This window comes from Atractosteus spatula, chromosome 9, assembly GCF_055471065.1.
Source record: "Atractosteus spatula isolate fAtrSpa1 chromosome 9, fAtrSpa1.hap1, whole genome shotgun sequence".
Lineage (NCBI taxonomy): Eukaryota > Metazoa > Chordata > Actinopteri > Semionotiformes > Lepisosteidae > Atractosteus > Atractosteus spatula.
The window spans coordinates 16495818-16517652 of NC_142714.1; the positions used below are offsets into that span (position 1 = coordinate 16495818).

Sequence of the window (21835 nt, forward strand, 5' to 3'; positions counted from 1 at the left end):
AACAGTTTGAAAGTATCCTGTTTGTGTGCAGTATTTGAGTTTACAAGACATTTACAGAACTTATTATTGTTTTAGCCCCCTGGTAGACCCTAACAGCTTGTTATTGTTTCATATTGTGTTTAATTTTTGGTTAAAAATCTATTAAATCAAGAGTATGAAGGCTAAGGTAACATTTCCATAAGCTTGGCCCAGATGTCAGTGTTTCTTTTAGTGTTCACAATTGTAAATTATTTTCATTACTCCAAAATAACAGTACAGATTGGCATCCTTTTACATTGTCTGAATAATGACGCCAAATACAATGTCCCAGAATAGAGATTAGGCTGATACAACTATTGTATCTCATAACACAGTCTGCCACTTTAGGTATATCAGGAACTACAATAACTTTCTCTTCAAACCTTAGAATCCTACTTTCGTTCAATATCAAACTATTTTCTAGTTTTTTGCTACAGCCTTTAATTTTTACCATTCTAAACTAGAAATCCAAAACAATTTTAGTTTTGAGTATATACTGAAATATTTCAGGTGGATAGCTGCGTCAGCATGCGTAGACTGCAAAGGAACAAGTAATAGGTTTATTCCATGCTGAAAAAAAGAAGAAAGAAAACACAACATTTCGGCTGTGGAGCCTTCTTCACACGCCTGAAGAAGGCTCCACGGCCGAAATGTTGTGTTTTCTTTCTTCTTTTTTTCAGCATGGAATAAACCTATTACTTGTTCCTATACTGAAATATTGTCAGGTAAAAACCATTAAAGTTCAAGCTATAGTTATGTGTCTTTGATTTGTTTCCCCATCAAAGAAGATTGGAAACACAAACCAATAATAAGCTTCAACAAAAATTGAAATAGCATAGCTTGCACATATAAACTATTATCACATTAATTACCACATTAATTTAGGAGATAAATGGTACTTCTCGTGTACATTAATGGCGAAGTGTTCCAAAAAAGTTGATATTGGATATTCTATTAGTTTTGTTTACTCATTAGTTCTTCATATTACTAACCAAAAGTCTAAATAAATCTACAAAATGTATGGGCTCTAGTGTCTCAAGTGTGTTCATTAAAAAACATTTTCTGATGGTAATGAGAAGGTGGTTTTGAGGTGCAGAAATATAAAACTTTAATTTGTTGTCATTTTACATATAATTTATCTAGGAATCTTTGTTAAAACACTATGCACAAGGTCTTTATTCACATATCATTTACTCCACCATTTTTTGGGTGTTTTATATTAATATAGTTAAAGCAAGAGACTTACATTAGTTAAGTCCATCCATCAGTTTGAAACTATACTATACCTGAAAAGATGTACAGTATTGTTTCGTGAAGTAACATTAAGATTCCACAACACTGTATGCAATACTGCTTCTGCTCAAGGCTTTCAACTGGTTGTAGTGTGCTCTTTTGATCTTAAGTAAAAATGGGCTTTATTGGTGGCTTCTAAAGTGGCAAATAATTGGATAACCAGAAGACCTGTTCTGCCACTACTGAAGGGATTATTTACTCACCTGTCAAAGGGGACAGTAGAGGCTGTAACAAAGGCCCTCAGAAATTGGCAGTGGATAATGCAGTTGTGAGCACTCTAAAACTAATAGGAAAGATTGTAGCCTTCCTATGGCTGACTAAGAATGTCATTGGAACAAGTAATAGGTTTATTCCATGCTGAAAAAAAGAAGAAAGAGAACACAACGTTTCGGCCGTGGAGCCTTCTTCAGGTGTGAGAGAGACAGGGCAGTAGGCAAAGGTAAAGTAGCGGGAGAACAAAGGTTGGGAGGGAGGAGGAGTGAGAGGCGGGAGCAGGGGACAGAAAGAGAGGCCAATCAAGAGGTGTGAAGTCAGAATGGGTGCAGAGAGGTGTGAAATGAAACTTCCAATGAATGGAGAAAATTTAAAAGAACAGTAGTCTGTCGTTAAGGGAAGGGAGAAGGTGTGATCCTAGCTGCAGAATAATTTTAGTTTCGGTGGTCTTTCTGATGTATGAGTTTGGAAAACCGTCTTTGAGAACACAGACGGAGAGATTAGAGTGGTCGTGGCCGTCAGAGGTGAAATGAGAAACAATGGGCTTGGAGAGATCTTTAATCTTTACAGCCCTGACGTGTTCTCTGAAACGGTCTCCGAGTCTCCTTCCTGTTTCTCCAATGTAGATGGCTGGGCATTTACTGCAAGAGATACAGTAAACAAGGTTGCTGGAGGTACAAGATGCTGTCTGGGTGATCCGGAATTGTCCTGAGGGGCCTTGAATGAGTGTGGTGGTGGCTGTGTATTTGCAGGTGATACAGCGAGCTCTGTTGCAAGGGAAAGTGCCTGGTGTGGATGGTTGTTGAGGGCGGTCAAGGGAGCTGTGAACAAGGAGGTTACGCAGATTAGGTGGTCGGCGATATGAGATAATAGGGCGATCAGAAAAGAGGGCCCCAATGGAGGGATCATCCTGTAGGATGGAAAAGTTGTGGTTAATGGTCCTGGGGATAGGAAGTGTGTTAGGGTGGTAAGGAAGCACCAGAGGAATGCGGTTGTTACGGCGGGAGTTCCTGATCGGGTTGATGGTCCGGGGGGTGTTTTTGGCTCGGGCAAGGGCCCTGTCAATCACACTGCTGGGGTATCCTCTGTTGATGAAAAATGAGTACATTTCGAGGGCTTGGTTTGTTGGTACATCTTAGTCAGTTTTGCAGATGGATGATTATAAACACCCTGAAGGTAAACCTTCTGGTTATGCTGTGTACTGTATATCAGTGGTCTGGTAGGATCCATCTTATTGTAAATCTCAATAGTGTACTTGAAGTACTGGACCTCGATAGGATTGCTATTGTTCCCAATTATCTTCAGAGGATGTTTATTCTCTTCTTTGAAAAGGTTAAGCTTTGTCTGTATTGGACTGGAGATAGGCATTTTTGTGTATTAAAAGCTACATATGCAGAGCTGCTATTTCCTTTGTACAGAGCTGGTATTTTGTGTTGTTCACTTATTTATTTATGCTTATGTATACATTGCTGTTAACAATAGAAAAATGTGATACACCCCCCACGAATACACATAAATTCACTTCATTGAACATTTTTTCAGTGACTGTTAAAACTTCATGCTCCATCCTTTTGAAGCATTAGTAGTTTTATTTTCCAGTGTGAGAGGTTCTAGAAGCTTTTGCCCTGAAACCAAAGCTGACTTGATCTGGCTCAAATGCCTAATGTAGACGTCGAGGCATCATGCTCCTGGAATTCTGAAATGTCAAATTTGTGGCCAGTGATTGCAACTGCCGTTTAGTGTGCTGTTTTTGTGGTTTGGGTGAAACTGGAGTAGACCACTTTAGTCTTCACTACTTCAGAATGCAACAGAAAACAGATGGGCTCTTTATACGGGACCCAGTTGAAACGGGTTATGTAATATAAACAGAATTACTAATATTGTAATATAAGTTGTCGCACAGTACATCCAACAATAACAGGCTACTGTTTTTAGCTCCTCACCCCCCCCCCACCTACCTACACCAATATGCAATAATCAGCAATGAGAAAATAAATGTTGCTAGAGGAAAAGGAGGGAAAAACATGGTATCAAGAAAACTTGAGATTAGAAATGAAAACACAGCACGCATCACATATTGTATGTCACCACAGGCAATGTACATTCATTTATTAAACAACTTGGTCCACAGCTACCAGCCTTTGACCATACACATTGGAGAAAGAGGAAGTGTAGGTCATCTCCTCCAGCCCTCTTACCATTGCGCAACCATTCTCTTAACACTTCACAGGCAACACAGCCCTGTACCAAGGGTTCAGCTCCCATTTGAGGAGGGGCTCGTCTCTTACTGGTAGCACCACACCTGCAAGCAGCTGGGAGCCCACAGGAGTACATGACAGTACATGACTCAATAGGAGTCAATAAGAGGCCTAGCTGCTTAATTCCACCTTACTCTTGGTGGTGATCTGTCAGCAGGGGATTCCCACTCACAGCTGACTAGAGAAATGACACAGGTCCAAACCCATGATAATAGAAGACGAATTGTACTCGGGCAAAAACCTTACCTGGTTGAGCCATTTGGGGATGTGCCAATCACTAGCATACTACTAAAAGTAAGCATAAATATGTAGTATGTAGGATCCTCAGGCCTTAACACACTTAATTCAATAAAGTTGATCTGGTTCAGAATTCCACCAGTCGATTCCTTTTTTTAGCTCAGGGCTTTATCCATTCTCACAAGTTTAGTTCAATAACTAATGACCTAAAAGAGTGATTAGTTTTATTTAACATTGTTTGAAGTGAAATGTTTTGATGAATAGCTTTTCTTCATAATATGATGATGTCATAATATGCTGACTTATATACTAACTTTGATTTGGATCTTTTTAGTTGACATGACAAAGCAGCACTGCATTCAAAAGAAGTCTATCATAGCAAATCTTCAGGACACACCTTGCAGTCTGTTAAATGTCTAGTTAGCTAAGGGTTTCTGAGCAGAAGCCATTTCAATGTAAATAATTTCAGATGATGAACGAGGATTTAATCTGTCCATTTGGGGAACATGATGAACCATACTGTTCAGAGATCACACAGATCTTGATGGTGAGTGATTAGAATTCCCAATTGGCCAAGCACCACAACACATGAGTAATTTCTTAGTCAGGGTATCCCTTTGGTTTACCACAGTATTGTCAATGAGGGCTCTATTGGTCCTCCCTCCAGCACCTTAACTTTGCCACTGATGGTATGGGCTGACCGTGTGAAAAAACCTAGATGGCTGAACAATGCATTCTTCAGAGGAGTAGTGGAAAACTAAGTTAAGAATTACTCACTGCATAATGTAGTGGCATAACAAAGACAAGAATAACTACCTCTGACTTGCCAAATGACATGATAACTTCAAGTTCACATTAGCAACCATTTTACTAAAATTAGCAGAAAACACTTTATTCAAAAGATGTTGCCCAAGGTGGGCATATTTTTGACAGAGTTCCTGAGCATGGAAGACATTCTGTTTCTTGATAGATCAGTAGCAAGAGCTGTGCTTCTTTTGAAGTGGATTTGGACTACTGCCATTTTTTTATTGTTTAACCAAACCCTCACTCTGCTTCACAAAGTTTTTTTTTCCATCCACACCAGTGCAGCCTACTGCTGCTGCTCCAGCACACAAAGAAACTGTAAAAGCCTGCCAGTATCCTCCACATTTCACCCCCTTTTCCAGCACACTAGCCTCACAGCACTTGTTGTCGAGCTCTGGAACGTGGACATTAAATTAGAATCAGCTCCCTTGGTCTAACTGGCAAAACAGAGAAAATTAATACAGCAAAAAAAAATTTTGAAACCCATAACGTAGGCTTTGACATACCTTAATCTGTTCTGAATAAAGTACAGCCTTAAAAGTACATATACAACATGCTGCACGACAACAGAGACTAAAGAAATTGAAGATGAAGTTGCTATAGGCCTGTAAAGAAGAAGCCAAAAAAAAGAAAAGCCAAAAGACAAAAGAAAAGGCCACTGTCTCATTTGTCCTGTATTACATCAACCATAACAATTCCTGCATACTCTGATTTTGCATGTCTATCAAATGACTTAATCATTTAAAAATCTTGTAGTGTTTCACAATGATCCTACATGGTGAAACTGCAATCATATACAGTAGGCCTCGGATATAATTGTTTCTTTGACTACAGGCAAGGTTTTAACAAACAAAAACACATTTGTTGGCATCAGACAATCTATAGCCAGCTGGACACAATAGTACTGCTTTGCAATTAGCACAATCCTGAAATTTAAGTTTTTTTTTAAAGCACGGTATATGTTCCCTTAAATTTTTAATTCAGAACAAGCACAAATAGGTCTCGACCTGACTTGAAAATCTTCACCAACAAATTGAAAGCATGTGTATACAGTCATCAGATAACTTTCATTTTTAAATGTGATTAGTTTCTGTACCTTTCCAAGTACTATATATCTCATCAAAGACGGCAGTTGGAAGCTCTCAGTAAACTCTGGGATTGTTTTCAAGTGTGATCCTAGGGTTTGATTTTAATTGATTTGTTTTTGTTATTGTTAAAGTAAGTAGAAGAGGTTATGTCCTTTATTATATTTCTAACTCCCTGTTGTAAATAAGATAAGGAAAAAGTCAGTCAATAACCTACTTTAGTACAGTGTAGCTTTATAAGAAAGCAAATTACAGTTTTGTTTTAAAAAACAGCCAGTTACTGTAAGTCATGGTATATATGACAGTACAAAATTAAGACAAAACTTATAGATTTTAACACTGAACCTGACTGATCCTTGAATGATTCTAGTGTACTACATTTAATAAAATAACTTTGAAGTATGATCTGAGCATTAACTATTTAACATTAGTTTAAGGACATCTGATCTGCTGGTAACTGAAATGTTTTGTCCCCAGGTTCACTTTGTAGAGTAAGTTAAGAAGCAATTTTAATTAATCTGGATAAAAATAAATGCCTGGAGTATAAATCCATCTCTTAAGATGTAAATCTTTTAATGCTATTATAAACAATGTGGGTGTTAGCATTTTTCAGAGAAATTTTAAGGTCTCTTTGGAAGTCTGCATTTTGTCTTATTTCCTTTTTGAACTAAGGTAATCGAGGGAAATTAATTTGAGGGAATTACACATTATTCCTATTGTGTGAATAAAGAACCAAGCTTATAAAATAAAGACATCTGTTGTAATTTCTCATGGATCTCTAATGCTTCCAAACATTTCACAATTTAATATTTTCCTAGAATTTGAAAATGTTACTCAGTAATTCATCATTTCTGATACAGAACTAAAATCAAGGCACAGAACACATCACCCTTTGCAATGTGTAAAGGAAACAAAATTATTTATACTACAGTTTATAATAATTCATATTAATTACCATTCACTTCATATTGTGTATGAATCTTTTTGTTATTATTTCTGTAAGCATTTATAAAGAATCTGCAAATAGTTGTCCAAGACTTTAGAATGAGTAAGCTGTTGTATTGGAAACAATCCCTATATTGTGTTCTTGAGGATCTGATTGGCAATGAAGTACAATACAATACAATGATGTCACTTTACAAGAATACCACCCAAATGAAAACATCTGCCTGAAATTCAGTTTCAATTACTTCATTAGAGCAAAAATACTGACATGTTTTTATGGTAAAGGGAATAGCTTTAAAGGATAACTGCAGTGCTATTTTTACATTTCAGGGTTATAATGAATTGTCAGTGATGAGCATTTCAAACCACAATGATACTACCAAGTACACAGTAATGTGTACAACCTCCAATTTACAGCACAAAAGAGGAAATTATATTGTAGCAGGTAGCACCATATTGCCATCATCGTCTGATTAACTAGGCAACAAAACGTCCAGTGATGCGAAAGCAGACCTATTACATTGTTATTACCATGTATTTACAATGTATTGCATTGCTTTAGGTTAAGTGAGTTTTGCAACCACATTATCATTTAAAATATTTTCATGAAACCGACATATACAAGGCAAGTACTGTATTGCAAAAAAAAAGCAACCTGCCAACCAACTAAAAAAAGATTTGCATTCATTATTACATTTTGCAAAAGTGTAAAAGTGTTCTATCATTTACATGGGTGGTTATTTTAAGGTAGATCTCAACTTTAAACATTAAAAGAAACATTATAGCAGGACTTATATTTTTGCCGCACCACAGTCTTTGCTGTTGCCTGAACAGATGATTTGAATGAGCGCAATTGAATTGAATTCAATGTATCAACTTCAAGACAGTTTGGCCAACAAATACTACTTACTTGTTAATTCAGTGTGCAGATCACGTTCGGACATTTCTGGGGTGAAATGTGTGCTGCACAACTTGTACTTATTCGATCATACAGTACATCATGGTGGATCTTGTCGAGAAACTTATTAATGGGACCATTATTTTATTGGGGCTTCCAAGTATCCTTTCACCCTTTCATCTTTTAACACAAAAGCTAAAAACATTTCCTTTCTGAACAGTTCATGCTGATCTCATGAGTTTTAGTTCCTGCTGAGGGTACTTTGGTCCTCATGTCCTTTTCCTACCTTTGCATTTAAGAATGTGGCACCCTTATGGAAAAATAAATATTTTTAAACACATAGTTACTTGCGTTCTGCTGCTCAGTCATGTGTTTATGATTTTAGAACATCAAACAGAGGAAAAAGAATAAGCCTTAATCAAACAAAATCAAACCAACCACTCAAACAAAAGTAGTCATGTTTCCTTTTGCTCTGAATATATGAGGAGCTATAACTGCAGACCTTCACTGTCCATGACTGCTCCATAAACGTGAAATATTGCTTTGGTAGTGACTATCTGATCTATCTGGGGGACAACCTGCCCCACACAAATCAAGAAAACCTCTGCTATAGTAATCAGTCTCAACATTTATAAATAACCTGTTCTTTTCAAGTCTCTGCCAGCACAAAGTCAAATATCTTGGATCTAACTGCACCCTGTCTTAGTAAAGGCATGACAAATTGGTTCAATGGTAAGCCAGAGGAAACACTTAACCTTGTTGGTAGTAGAAGGAGGTTTAAGAAAAGCCTTATTAATCTTCTTAAAGTTTTCCCAAAGGTGTTTTAAAAGCATTGTGCATGAACTAGTCCATACCGAGTTTGAGATTTTCCTGCTTGTTCTATTTCACACATTTTTCTACATTCTTAAAAATCTTAAAACGATAAACGTTATGCCATCAGAATACCAAATGAGGTGGAACTATTTAGGTTATATGAATACGTGTTTGTAGGGAACGATACGTGCTGTTATCCAGGCTAAAGATGGCAATCCTTAATAAGTTAATACCTGTCTAAAGGTGGTGAAATCATTTGTCTAACATATTGCAGATCACTGAAATCTTTTTCTCTCTAAAGGACAACAAATTTCTGACAGTGGTAATAGAAAAGTATTTATGCACATTTATACTAAATGTTATATTGCCATAATCCCCACATTGCGATGAATCAGTGGTTCAAAGATGATAAAGGTTTTGGCAAGCCTGCCTGTAACTATCTATAGACTTACAAGGCACCAAAATAGGCCATTAAAAATCACACTATTCTTCCATTGGAAGATAAACAAAAGTAATGATTGCCAAACCCAACATTTGTTCTCTTGCTAAGAGAAAAAAATAATAGGGTGTAGTTCATTGATCTGAGAGTGAAAAACAGGAAACGTGATGAGCTATGTCAATCCCTGTTGAAGCCAGTAGCAATTAGATGAATACTGGCAACTTTGCTTTACTGGCAGAGATGAAAGCTCTCGCTTTTATTCCCTCCTATCAACAGGATTTCAAAAAGCAACACATCTGCCTTTTCCTATGAATTAACATAGTTCCTGGTACTTCTTTTTAATGAAACTACAATATTGATGTAATTAGTAATTATTTAGTAAATATGTTGTGTATGTGTTGTGCAGAATAAATACTGGAATATTAATTTGAATCAGACTACAGCAAAATCCTGATTATACTGTATAAACTACACCTTTCACCATCATGATCAACTTTATTGCTAAAGATGCTAGAGATAAAGTTCTTGTGAGAGTAGTATCTGATGATAGGTTCATAAGAGTAAGAAATATAATTCTGTATTCAGAAACTTCTAAAGAAGTACTGTAAGACCTCTCCAAAGTCTGTTCCCATAGCCACCCACAGCTACTGCATGTGGATTCCCTAATACTCTCGCTTTACCCATTAGGTTACTGCTTTCTAGTCAATATGTGTGCCTTGCCTGCATTACAATCAAGGAACTATAATCATTGATTAAATCTTATTGAGCCTGCAGCTACCACAGGTTTAAGGATTTTTTTTTAAAAGTAGTAAGTATAATTAATGACTTAGAAACTCTTACGTGTATAGCTATGTATTTGATGTGGTAATTATATCCCAAAGTATATGGACCTTAATGCTTTATTTGTTCTTATTCCTTTGTGGAAACTGCTGCAGTGCCATCGTTAGAATGGATGTCCAAGAAGTGCTTCTTATTACACTCTGCTGAGTAATGGTTTAATGTGCTTCCACTTCTTACAGACAGTAAGCACCATGTAATAGGGTCTAGGTCTTTAAATGTATGATCAGAAGGTTCTGGAGTCATGTTTCCAGTGCACTTTGCCTTGATTCCTCCTGTTATAAGGAGAAATACCTATCTAGGTACAATCATGGTGGTTTAATATACTGACAGTTGAATGAGCTATGGTCCAATTTGCCACTTAGGTTTAGGAAAGACTTTAAAGTTTAAGATCTCGAGTTACTCCCCAAGTGATGACAGTATTAAATGTGAATAAAGATGTATTTGTATGTTCAAATTTTATTTTCCGATGATTTGATCTAATCCTGCTTTCTTCTTTCCTGATACGATTTTAATGTTCTAAAACTTTTCTTAAATGTACTATAAAGACAATTTGGAGGGAGGATATAAAACACCTTTTATTCCTTATATTTTTGCTAACCTGTAATGTCAAATATTTGTTTCTTTTTTTCTGCCCAAAGTCACTATCACAGGATACATCTGAAGAAAATGCACATGGACGAAGTATTGAAGTACTTACTATGCATTCTCATGATTTCCAGGACAAGTCATATAAGGGACATAGGCTGCAATGGCTTGAATCTGCCTCATGAACTCATCACCAATTCTCGCATTGTCCTGATGAATGACAGTAAACAGCATCTTAATCATAACAAAGAGCTTTTTTAATATACATTTGTTTTGTACATTCACAAGTATAAAACAGTTTCACAAAAGTACTGTATATCCTCATCACATACTTCTTTATTTGTGTTCATTCACACACACACAACTGTGAATGGCTTGTCTTTTGCCACTGCAAAGGGGTTAGTTAGATTGGATGTGAGCTGTGATGTTAAAAGTGGAGTAAATTAAGTAAATACATAATAAAGCATTGGAAACCAAAGAGCATGGTTTCGATCAAAAGAGTTTCTTTCTTGTCTTTCTTATTACCATACATGTTTATCCCCATGTTTATCTAATGGTAGATTTCGTCTCTGTTTCGTGTAACTACAGTTGTCTTTGGACTCCTTCAGAGCAGGATATATGTATAAAATGCAATATGGTGTCCAAAGTTTAAATGAAAACATACTGTACAGATGAGAGAGCACCACAGATTAGATGACATAATAAACTGAGGGTTATTAATGTGAAAGTTAATACTAAATTGTATTCCCGTGATAAATATAAACTTAGAAGACCATCAAGTAGCAAATATTAGACCATATCTGGGATGATCTCCATAAGATCACTCTTCCACCAAACTTCTAAAAATAGCTTTGAAATGCAAGATATACTGTAATTCTAAGATTTTTGGATTCCATTAAATCTTTTTTCTGGTTTTCCCTTATATTGTGGCTATCGCTGTGCATGAAAACCCCTTATGAAGTTTACCATAGTAAAAGATTTTAATGGTTTGCATCCTGTTTTAACCTTGCTCTTCATGCTTTACCTTGCTTTTTGTAGGATCTCACTGTATTTTGCTAAAAAGTTCCTTTACTTAACAAACGAAGAGTGCAAAACCAAATGTCATTTTCTTTTAAAACCCTGCTTCTAAAAGTATCATATTCACATGCCTTATAAATCCACTGAAATTAGATCAGCTAATTTCACAACTATTTTAATAGCGATGATTGAAATAAATTCCTGGTGGCAAATCTGATTTTTTTGGGTGTCCTGACAAAATTTGCCAGGGTCTATTTTTAAGCTACAGGAAAGACTAAAACAGTATTTGACATTCCAGCATAAAGCAATGGTTGCAGTGGTAAGATTGATCGTGTGGTCTTTTTTAAATAACTTTTCCATTCTCTGACTTTTTTCCTGTTTCGGCTTTTATGACCTTTGTATATAAAAATGGAGATGAGAATACCAATCTTCAGACATTTTATTTGACCATAATAAGGAAATGTGAAGAATTCAGAATTCAAGAAGATCATAGTGCTTGGTGTGTGTAATGTAATTGAGCACAGCCAGCAGGTTTAATATACATTCCAGTGGATGAGCTGCTCATACTGCCAATGCCTTCAAATGCAATAAGAAATACTGATCATTATTTCAGACCACACCAAACGTCCATAATAATAAGCTATTCAAATTTAATTTTAATGTGTTAATGTTGCGCATATTTAAGGGTGATTTAACTCAACACTAATAAAAACTGAATAACTCAATTCTAATTTACGAAATTTATCATTTTCCCCCAGGTTGGCACAGTGGCGCATAACACTGATGCCTTAAAGCTCTTGTGTCTTGGTTTCGATTCCCAATGGCTGCCTTCTGTTTAAAGTTTGCATGTTCTCCCTGTGGGTTTTCTCCATGTCATCAGGTTTCATCCCACACTCCAGACACATGCTGGCATCTCCGCAATTTTCTTGAGTGTGAGTGTGTGCCCTGCCTGGGACTGCTGTTCTGTCCAACGTGCTTCCTATCTTTCCCCTGCTGTCTATAGACTCAGGCTCATAGCATAGCAATGCTGTGTTTTACTAAGCAAGTATTTAAAAGGGATGGATGAGTCCCCATGCTCCCCTAAATTAGCAAAAACATATACAGCTAGAATGCTTTAATGATCATGACTATTTTCATTAAGTACAATATAAAGAAAATGTGTCTGCGGTAAACATTGACAAGTCTTGAAAGGTACATTACAGTATTAGTTATCTTTTTCCATTGCCCGGACAAGAAAATGGTGGGCAATTGTTTAGAGATTTCATTGCTGTTGAAAGCAGGTGACAAAGGTGAGATGCAGTTATGTCACCTATTTGTGCAGTGTATAAAAGTTCTAAATGCAGTCCCTAGAGCTGGCAACTTGTTTTAGCAATCACAGAGTCACAAACTGTTACTCTGTCAAAGTCCTGTTTAGAATGCTGTAGTCATTCATGAATAAAGCAAGGCCAAACTGTTTGTCTTACAACACTTAATCAGAATATACTAAATGCATTTGTTAATTGTGACTAGGTTGTTCATATTCAAATGGCAAACACATTTGTTACCTCTGCTTTGTATTATTAATCTCCAGGTTATAATCCTTAATTGATGTGTTTTTATGGTGGTGTATTGTTTTCCCTCTACACATTTATTTATTTTTTTTAAGTTAACAAAGGTAATGTAGAAAACACAGTTTTATTGAGTTAATTCATCATCTTAAGACACCCAATTGTACACATAATGATAACATACTGTAAAAATGCAGGTGACAGAATGGTCTCCTTTACATCTTGAAAGCCAAGCACACTTTTGCTACTTTTTCAAATGTGTTCACTGGGACTTAATAATGCACTCTGGGTCTCTAATTTCATTGTGTCAGAGTGTTTTAGGCATTGTAAATGGAGACTTTAATAAAACAGTCCACTTCCCCTGATCTCCCTTGTTACTGATACTGTGGCTTATTGTACTGCTGTATATCTCCCATTGTACAAGAAGACAATGTTGGCAAGGCTGCTTTTGAGTGAGTAGTACAGTATTAACCACATGACAAGAATCTCTTATCACATTTCACGTTATCCGTATTCCAGATTGTAGGGCAAACAAGTTTCTCTGGGGCAGACATCTGTCCCTTAGTTGTCCCTAAATATTCTAGGGAACAGGATGCCTTTTAAATGTGGCAAAACATTTCAAAGGGGTATACTATAACAGTGTGCTCTCCTCTTTGAAGTCACATAATGTCATGATTGTTTGGATACCTTTGTCTAACTACAAGTTTTCAGTTGCATTTTAAGTTACATCACTTTTTTTGTCATACCAAATGAATGCAAAGCTCTGTGAAGCCTGTCATAATGCGGAGCATGGAGTAGTACGATTGTACTGTACTTGAGTACTGAAAATAAACGTGCCCTTGTACTTAAATGGCTTCGTACTGTTCACAAAGTAGCAGCTGGAAGACTAGAGACGAAAGACGAGAGCTCCTAGACATGTAATCAAAAACAACAGCACATATAGTTATTTAAAACAATTAAAAAAGAGAAGAACATTACCTCATCCATGTCATAGGCAAAATCACCTGGAAAACACAAATAATGATTATTATGCATGTGAAAATCACAGTCCTTTAGCATTCATAGTTTTATCAGTGTTTATTAGAAGTTCTGAATGTCAGCAGATACGCACAAGTACATATTAGCAAAAACATATAATAATATAATTCAATATTATTATTGATTTGTTTGGCTGATGCTTTATATAAAGTAACTTGTCTCTAAGTATTTATAAAGCTAGGAATTATACAAAAGCAACCTGAGTGAAGTGCTTTGCTTAAGGAAACAACTGAAATTCCCCACCTGGCACCTGAACACTGCAGTTCTTAGTCCAGAGTCCTACCCACTATTTTACACTGCTCCCTAAAAAATGTTTATCTTTTAACAATAGTGTATAGGGTATATTTTGCTTTGAAAAACATTACTTTTTCACAGTAAGGGTGATTTAGGTTTTAGGCACTTAAGTAATACCAACATATGTATAAATATGTGGCCCACAACATGTAAAAAATATTTATCAATTATTTTTTTTAATCCATTAATTAACTTTTTGCAGGGAAGCCAGGGCCTATTCTGGCAAAAATACCAGAAAACACCCTGGATGGGACGTCAGTCCATTGCAGGGCACACACAGGCACAAACACAGTAACGCACACACTCACACCAGGTCTAATCTCCTTGAATCTAATTAACCTACCAGTATGTGAGGAAACCGGAGCACCCGGAGGAAAACCATGTGATTTTTTAAATCAATTATATAATTCATTTTTATAGTGGTATTAAATGAGCATAGGAAATGCAGTTTTAAAATGTTCGCTAATCACCTCTTTCAAGAAGGCTTATATGATGCTGAGAGGCCTTAAAATGCAACAATGCTATTGGCTCCAGTACTGATTTCTTGTGTTTTAATGCCTCTCAGATATATAGATTAAATTCCAATTTCAATTATTATTTTTAGTTTTTTGCTTACGCATGTTATGTTGACATAAAACCAATATATATAAACATTTTACAGATCTTAATGACCTAAGCACAGTGTACCATGACACTTACAGCTAGTTAATGAAATGACCCTTACCAATATGCAGGATGATGTCATACATTCCCATCTGAGTTTCCTTCTGAAGTCTGGCTAAAGACTGGGGGTTCTCATTGCCCAGGTCACCAAATAGTGCAAACTTAGGGCTCCATTCAGTGCCACTTTTCATTGCAGTGAAGTAGAACATCTCACTCCAGCCGTCACTGCTACCACAGTGATAAACTGCAAACAGACAATTACTTCTGGTTAGTCACGAATAAATGATGCTTTAGCCCTGGATTCTTTACATTCTTCCCTTGCATGGTGTTTTGAGCGATGTCTCAAGATTGACACTTTTATTCAAAGTGACTTCAATTTGTACTCATTTATGCAGTGGGCATTTACTGAAGCAATCTAAGTAAAGTACCTTGCTCAGCAAGGTACTCATGGCCTCTCATGGGATTTGAACCCCCAACCAGAGCCCTAACTACAGTTCCACACTGTTGCCCTGAGATACAGCATGCACTGAGATACAGTATATGCAAGGGCTCAAATAATTGACATCCAAATGAAGACTGTGGCTTGTTATTGTTTTCATTCAATAAGGCTGATAGGTTTTTCCTTTTTTTAAACTTTTGAATAATAAGAAATCTCAACAAGGCAGATTGTAAGAACCAACAAGTCCGAAATCATTTTGGGCTGTTGTCAAACATACACATCCATTAGCATTTAGCTGCTCTTTCCTGGCAAGGGTTATGACAACCCAGTTCTTATTCTAGTAGTATAAGGGGTAAGGCGCATAGTATCCGGCTGGGGCTGCACCCTGGACAGGACACCAGTTCATCACAGGGCACAAATAAACACACAGGCACCAATTAAAGGCACTTAGAGACACAATTAACCTAACAAACTAGTCTCTGGGAGGTGAGAAGAAACTAGAACACTGTACTAGCACTGGACCACCATGTTGTCCTTTTTCACAATGCATATATATATATACTGTATATATCTATCTAAACATTCAATTAAAAATACAGAGGGTAATGTTTTTGCAAACTGTAAATTGTAGGTTAGTAAGTAGCCATGGGGAATAATAGCTATGAAACACACAAAATACATTTGATTACATACTATAAAACTGCCATCTAGTGTACACCTCTGGAATAGCCTGATAAAATCACCCAAACACAAAGGAAATGTTATTACTGGTGAATGGTCTTTAGATGCACTGGGTTTAGATATTAACTGAAATATGGACACAAAGGCAAATGCCATCTTTTACACTCTTCTTGGTGTTTCTTGCTGTTTGTAAGGTCTAGCTACTGTATAGTGTATTTAGTGTCCAGGTGTGTTACACTCCAGAGTAAGTCAAAATCTGTTTAAAAGCAGGGCTTTCCAATTCTGGTCCTGGGGGACCAGTATGTCTACAGGTTTTCATTTTCTCCACGTTAGCCAAGCCAGCAGGTTACAAGCTTAACTGGAGCAATTGAACAGCTTCTCCCAGCTCTACAGGTGCTGTTGCTATAAAGAGACTGTGCAAACCTGCAGATACTGACCTTCCAGGACAAAGGTTTATAGTATGTACTGTATACTATACCCCTGGTTTATAGTATGTACTGTATACCATGAAAATCACTATTTAGACAGTGTGTGGATCTACAGAGCTGCGGCTGAATTATATTTTCTCACTTTTCCTTTTTCCTGATTCAAAGAAAAGCAAACAGAAAGGTCTGAGTAAAGCTAAATGTGCTTAAATGTCTCACCATATTAAACAAGCTGGGGCCAGAAAGTACAGAAAAGGAAGAGTGAATAATTCTGCTGAACCATATAAAAGTAATACAGTTGAAAGATGACACCCATCATATTAAACAATAAACAAGCAGGACATGGGGAAGGGTACACGTGTCTAAATATTTTGAAAACCAGAGCCTTGAGGCACATTTCTTTCCATGCACGTGTAGTTATGTAAATGCGATTCGAAAGGGTTTCAAGTAAAAGTGATCTGTTTGTGGTGAACCAGCCACAGCTCATGCAATGTTCTTTTTAGTGGATGCCTGTTACTTGAAAACCATTCTTCCGTCTGCCTGGCAGTCTCTCAGCGCTGAGAATACAACGACTAGCTCTCTCCCCATATTACACAGTTTGCCAGACAGCACCCCAGTCCATTTCTAGGCAATTTTGTAAACATACAGTACCATAGGTGGAACCAGGCTTGAGGTCTGTAAGTGTCACCCGATGAATGTATATTTTTCTCTTCTCCTTGCCACCATCTTCAAAAAGAGTGTAGCTGCCTTTGGCAGTCAGCTCAAAGAGCTTTCCTCCCCAGACTCCATACTCCACCCAGGATTCTGCTTTATTGAAAGTGGTCCAGGTGATGACCATAGACTGTGGGACTCCTGAAAAGAGAACCAGTTAAAGCTAACTCCTGGAATCAAGGCAAAAAGAATAGGAACAAGTAAAGGTTTATTCCATGCTCAAAACAGAAGAAAAGAAGCACAACATTTAGACTGTGGAGCCTTCTTTGGTTGTGGAAACCCGAAGAAGGCTCCACAGTTGAAACATTGTGTTTCTTTTCTTCTCTTTTCTAATATTCTAATATCCTACTCTTTTCTATTTATTCTTTTGTTACATTTTAAATGGTTTGCCAAAGGAACCTCTTGATCTAGAAAACAGGTTCTGACTGTATAAGAGGAAATTAAATGAAATAGTACAGTGTTTACATCAGAATATATAAATATAGGCATTCTTTCTGTGTCCATGACTATACAAATAAAAGGCTTTAATGACAGACATTAAAGGACAGACTATGTGTTCTCCTCTTTGACCAGTCTCATTGCCTAAACCCAATCAGGAATGAACCAACTGAATTTTAACTACATTGAGTTTTTGCCATGGCTTTGTGAGTCTTTCCTTTCTTAGGCACATTGGCAGGAATTGGACATGGTATTGGAACTTGCCATTGAGTTGCCAAGTTTTCCCATGTGTTTTGCAAAGTTCATACTCCAGATCACCCATGGAAAATGTTCAATACTGATATTCAATATTGATGCTTCTGGGCAGATTTTTTCATTCTTCCGCTTTAATTTAATCATTCACACATCTCTCTACACCTTATTAAAGCTACTCTCAAAGTCTGCAAACAATAAAAAAACAAATGAAACAGGAATTTAATAACAAAATGTTCTGACCATCCCACATAAGTAAAGCTCACCGCCAAATCCTAAACAGAATGAGGACTCATTCCACCTGAGCTTAAGCTCCTGTGTTTGCTTTTTTGCTTTCAGCCCAGTTAAATTTGTAATGTCATTAATTGTCTAGGTCTAATGGCTCTGTCCTGCAGCTCTCCTGAATTGTCTTCAGTGCTTTTAATCTGTTCTTTTCGTCTATGCTAAGGATTACTTAGTAATGACGTTCAGAGTGTCCAAAAGCACCCAACTAAAGCACATACCTTCATTCTCATCTTAGCATAAATATGGGAAAAAGTTCCTTAAATTTTGAATGATGCAGTTTGTTCATTTTTAACATTTATTAAACATGACATGCAGGGATCTGCAAGTAGCAGATTAATAACGGGATATGTGCTTTCTATACTTCTTACGCTAGATGTACCTAAATGTTCAACAACATTTTCTTTTGTCTTATGTTAAAGATTTTGCTTACTTTTTAAGTCTAGTATCTTCATCCAATTTTTCATCCTATGAAACCTGTTAGCTGTGTGTTTCTTCTAAGTGACTTACTTCTGGCTGTTCTGTTAAAAACAAATAATTTACCTTCTGTCACACTAAAAAACCTTATACTCAGCGATTCCCACACAATTGTATTGCTCCCATGACTCCTGATTCAACTAGATGCTTATCTCAGAATTTCTGATATTTTCTTACTTTTACGTACTTTCATCATAATGACTGATATTTTATGGATGATATTATTAAAACCGATTAAAATTTTTCAAACCAATTTTTTAAACAAACTGAAAGATTGTTACTGATATTTTTTCATTATTTAGAAGATACATTTGATGGAAACAAGTAAACTAATAAAGAACGTTACCTGGGTAAGATATGTGCACCTGTTCTGGTTGTGTAGCAATTGGAGGGACTCCAAGTACAAGGTGGACTCCAAAGCAGGAGAAAATACAGAGTCTCCAAACCAAGTCCATCTCTTACTAATGTCGAGTATCACACACCCTTATCTGGTTATTCAGAAAAAAAGTATAATTTATTATTTATTATGTAAAGCACTTTGATAAGCTACCTTTAAAGGAACTATATAAAAGAAAGTTTTCTTCTTCTTCTTCTTCTTCTTCTTCTTCTTCTTATTATTATTATTATTATTATTATTATTATTATTATTATTATTATTATAAACATAAATGATCCTTTCTGATGTTGAAAGGAAAATTGTTTTTTTAACAATCCTGGCCTAAATCAAAGGTTACATTCTAATATGTGAAACATAGCCTAAAGAAAATGCACATCTGAAAGTCAAAACATTGTTTTCATAGGTAGAATGAAAACGGTAGTTATCTGTAACAAGTAGCTTGAACACAACACAAATCTAGTACACGAAACTACAAGAGAAACTCATGTGATCTTGTTTATGATTACAGTTTCTGTTCTGTTGCTTTAAACGAAGAGCAACACTTCACAAAATGCTTTTTGAGCAAAGAAGAACATTGTAATATGGAAACCAAAAGAATAAATGCATTTATTTAAAAATAAATACACGATCAGCAATTATTTTTCCAAGTTTTAAAAATCTGAAAGTGCCAGTTAGTGTTAAGAGAAACCAAAAGGTAATTTTGAAAAGGCTCTTTGGAAATCAAGAGCTTAATACACAGAAACTATTTTTTTTAATTCGTTAAGACGTTTACTGTTTTCATCTCACAGCATTTAACATGTGAACATTTTCTTTTGTCTTATGTTCTCACATAATAGTTCTGCGTAATCAGAAGGTATATAATATTTGAAAGTTGTTTACTTCTTTAGGGATCTTAAATCTTTCAAAAGCAACTGAAAACTGTATTCTTACCTGGTAAGTTATTTGGATACTAATAAGCACTGCACTTTCCGAGGTCCCATAACCCTTATTGTCTTTCCTTAGGACATTGGCAGTTTCCTTTTTAACAGCTTTCTCACACAGTTAACATCTGTATTCAACTTCCTGTCACATGCAAAGGTTAAGAAGCAACAATCTGTCAGCAAAATGCAACATAAACAAGAAACCACAACACTCCCAGGATTTAATTCCTCAAAGCCGTGAAATGTTTTGGATATATTTTTATTTACACTTATGATACTGTAGTTGTAAACATACAATGTCATTGTGTCATTCAGGAAGTGCTGCTCATTTTTTTAGACTTGAAAGTTTATTAAATATTAAACAAGGAGCCAAGTGAAACAAGACCATAGTTAACAAAACATCTACTGTACATTTCTTATAACCTAGGCCAGAAAAAAAACAGAATTTCCTTTAAAGATAAAGTACACTGCATAATCCATTAACTTTTTAAAACAGCAGTTTTAAAATATGCAACAGAGTATGAAGGACTAATATTGCTATTGAACCTTGACAGCTGGTCTTTCCTGTAAATATTGCAATACGGGTGCTGCTAGTTTTTTATTAAGTTTAGATATGAAAACATATTGGTAAAGATAGAGAATTATTTGCTCGACACATTGAGGGAACAAATTATAAGAGAAAGATTCATATTATGTATGAATATTTTGGCAACACTGGTCATTGCGATGGTTCTAAGATATCTCAGAGTAGCTTATTCATTTAAATTGCCTTGTGAATGTTATTTATCTATTACATTTCAGACACGTTTCAATAATAATGCATAAGAATTTAACTTGTGAAGCTTTCTTAGTAGCTTCCTTTTTTGTCCCTGCTTCAGAATCGCTAGACCTTGTGTTTCTATATACAGAATCATACACATTTTTGACCTTTTGTTGATACATACTTTAATTTATTGTCTCAGATGGAAAATTTGCTTTGCAGGCAGGTAAAAGACATAATACATTTCCACAACAATGAACCTATTAACAAATATGAAACATACATGTATGATGAGAAAGAAAATAAATATATAAAGTAAAATATAGTCAGTTGTCCAAACTAAGGAGGTTAAAAACTGTGGGAAAAGTTGACTAACTTCTATTTCTCTTGAATCTAGGCAATCTAGATGGAAGGAGGTCAGTTTCACTGTGCAAGGGGTGGTCACGACAGTTAATGATTACATTGGCATTCCACACTATTTGTCTGAAAGCTGTAGTTGGCTACCATCACAATCCTGCTCAGTCAGTTTTTATTGTGGGTGTTATAAGTTACCAAAACAGGCTACTACAGTAAATGTTAGGACAGATTCAAGGACAGTTCTATGGAATACAGTCATTGTTGTGGTTAAAAGAGTGGAGTTTTTCTAGGAAGAACAATTGCTGTTGACTCTTCTTACATATGGCATTCCTGTGCAAAGTTATTAGTATCTTGACACTGTTGACAATTTCAATTTCTAGCTCCTCGATGACTGTTGGTTTTGCAGCTGGCGGTTGCTTTCTGTAATCAATAATCATGTCTTTGGTTTTGGACACATTAAGAGAGGAGTTCTTACAACAGCAAACGGAATGATATGTCTGTCCTTAAAAGGGCTTCTACAGCTGTCTGTATACAGAATGTATAGGATAGGGGACAGCACACAGCCCTGAGGAGACCCAGTAGGAGAACAGAGCTGCTCTGATATAAAACCGTTTACCCTCAATCTTTGTGATCTGTTGGTCAAAGAGTCTAAGATCCAACCTACAATATTAAAGTCTACATTAAAAATGTTATTGTAATTTCTCCACTA

The 21835-nt window shown here is 36.1% G+C and overlaps 1 protein-coding gene across 3 annotated transcripts in view; it reads right to left on the reverse strand.

The window, feature by feature from the left end:
* acp7 (acid phosphatase 7, tartrate resistant (putative)) overlaps window positions 1-21835 on the reverse strand; it is a 37812-nt gene that overhangs the window by 14195 nt on the left and 1782 nt on the right. The window contains exons 2-7 of one of the 3 annotated variants that reach the window (XM_088924692.1): window positions 20020-20151; window positions 19039-19180; window positions 17184-17384; window positions 15049-15231; window positions 13971-13996; window positions 10541-10638 (exon numbers count right to left, since the gene is read on the reverse strand). In XM_088924692.1, coding sequence (XP_088780818.1) covers window positions 10541-10638; window positions 13971-13996; window positions 15049-15231; window positions 17184-17384; window positions 19039-19147 — 617 coding nt within the window. In that variant the 5' untranslated portion in view covers window positions 19148-19180; window positions 20020-20151. Of the gene's footprint in view, window positions 1-10540; window positions 10639-13970; window positions 13997-15048; window positions 15232-17183; window positions 17385-18648; window positions 18721-19038; window positions 19181-20019; window positions 20152-21835 lie in introns of those variants that run through there. The other 2 variants (XM_088924693.1, XM_088924694.1) reach the window with 2 other exon arrangements.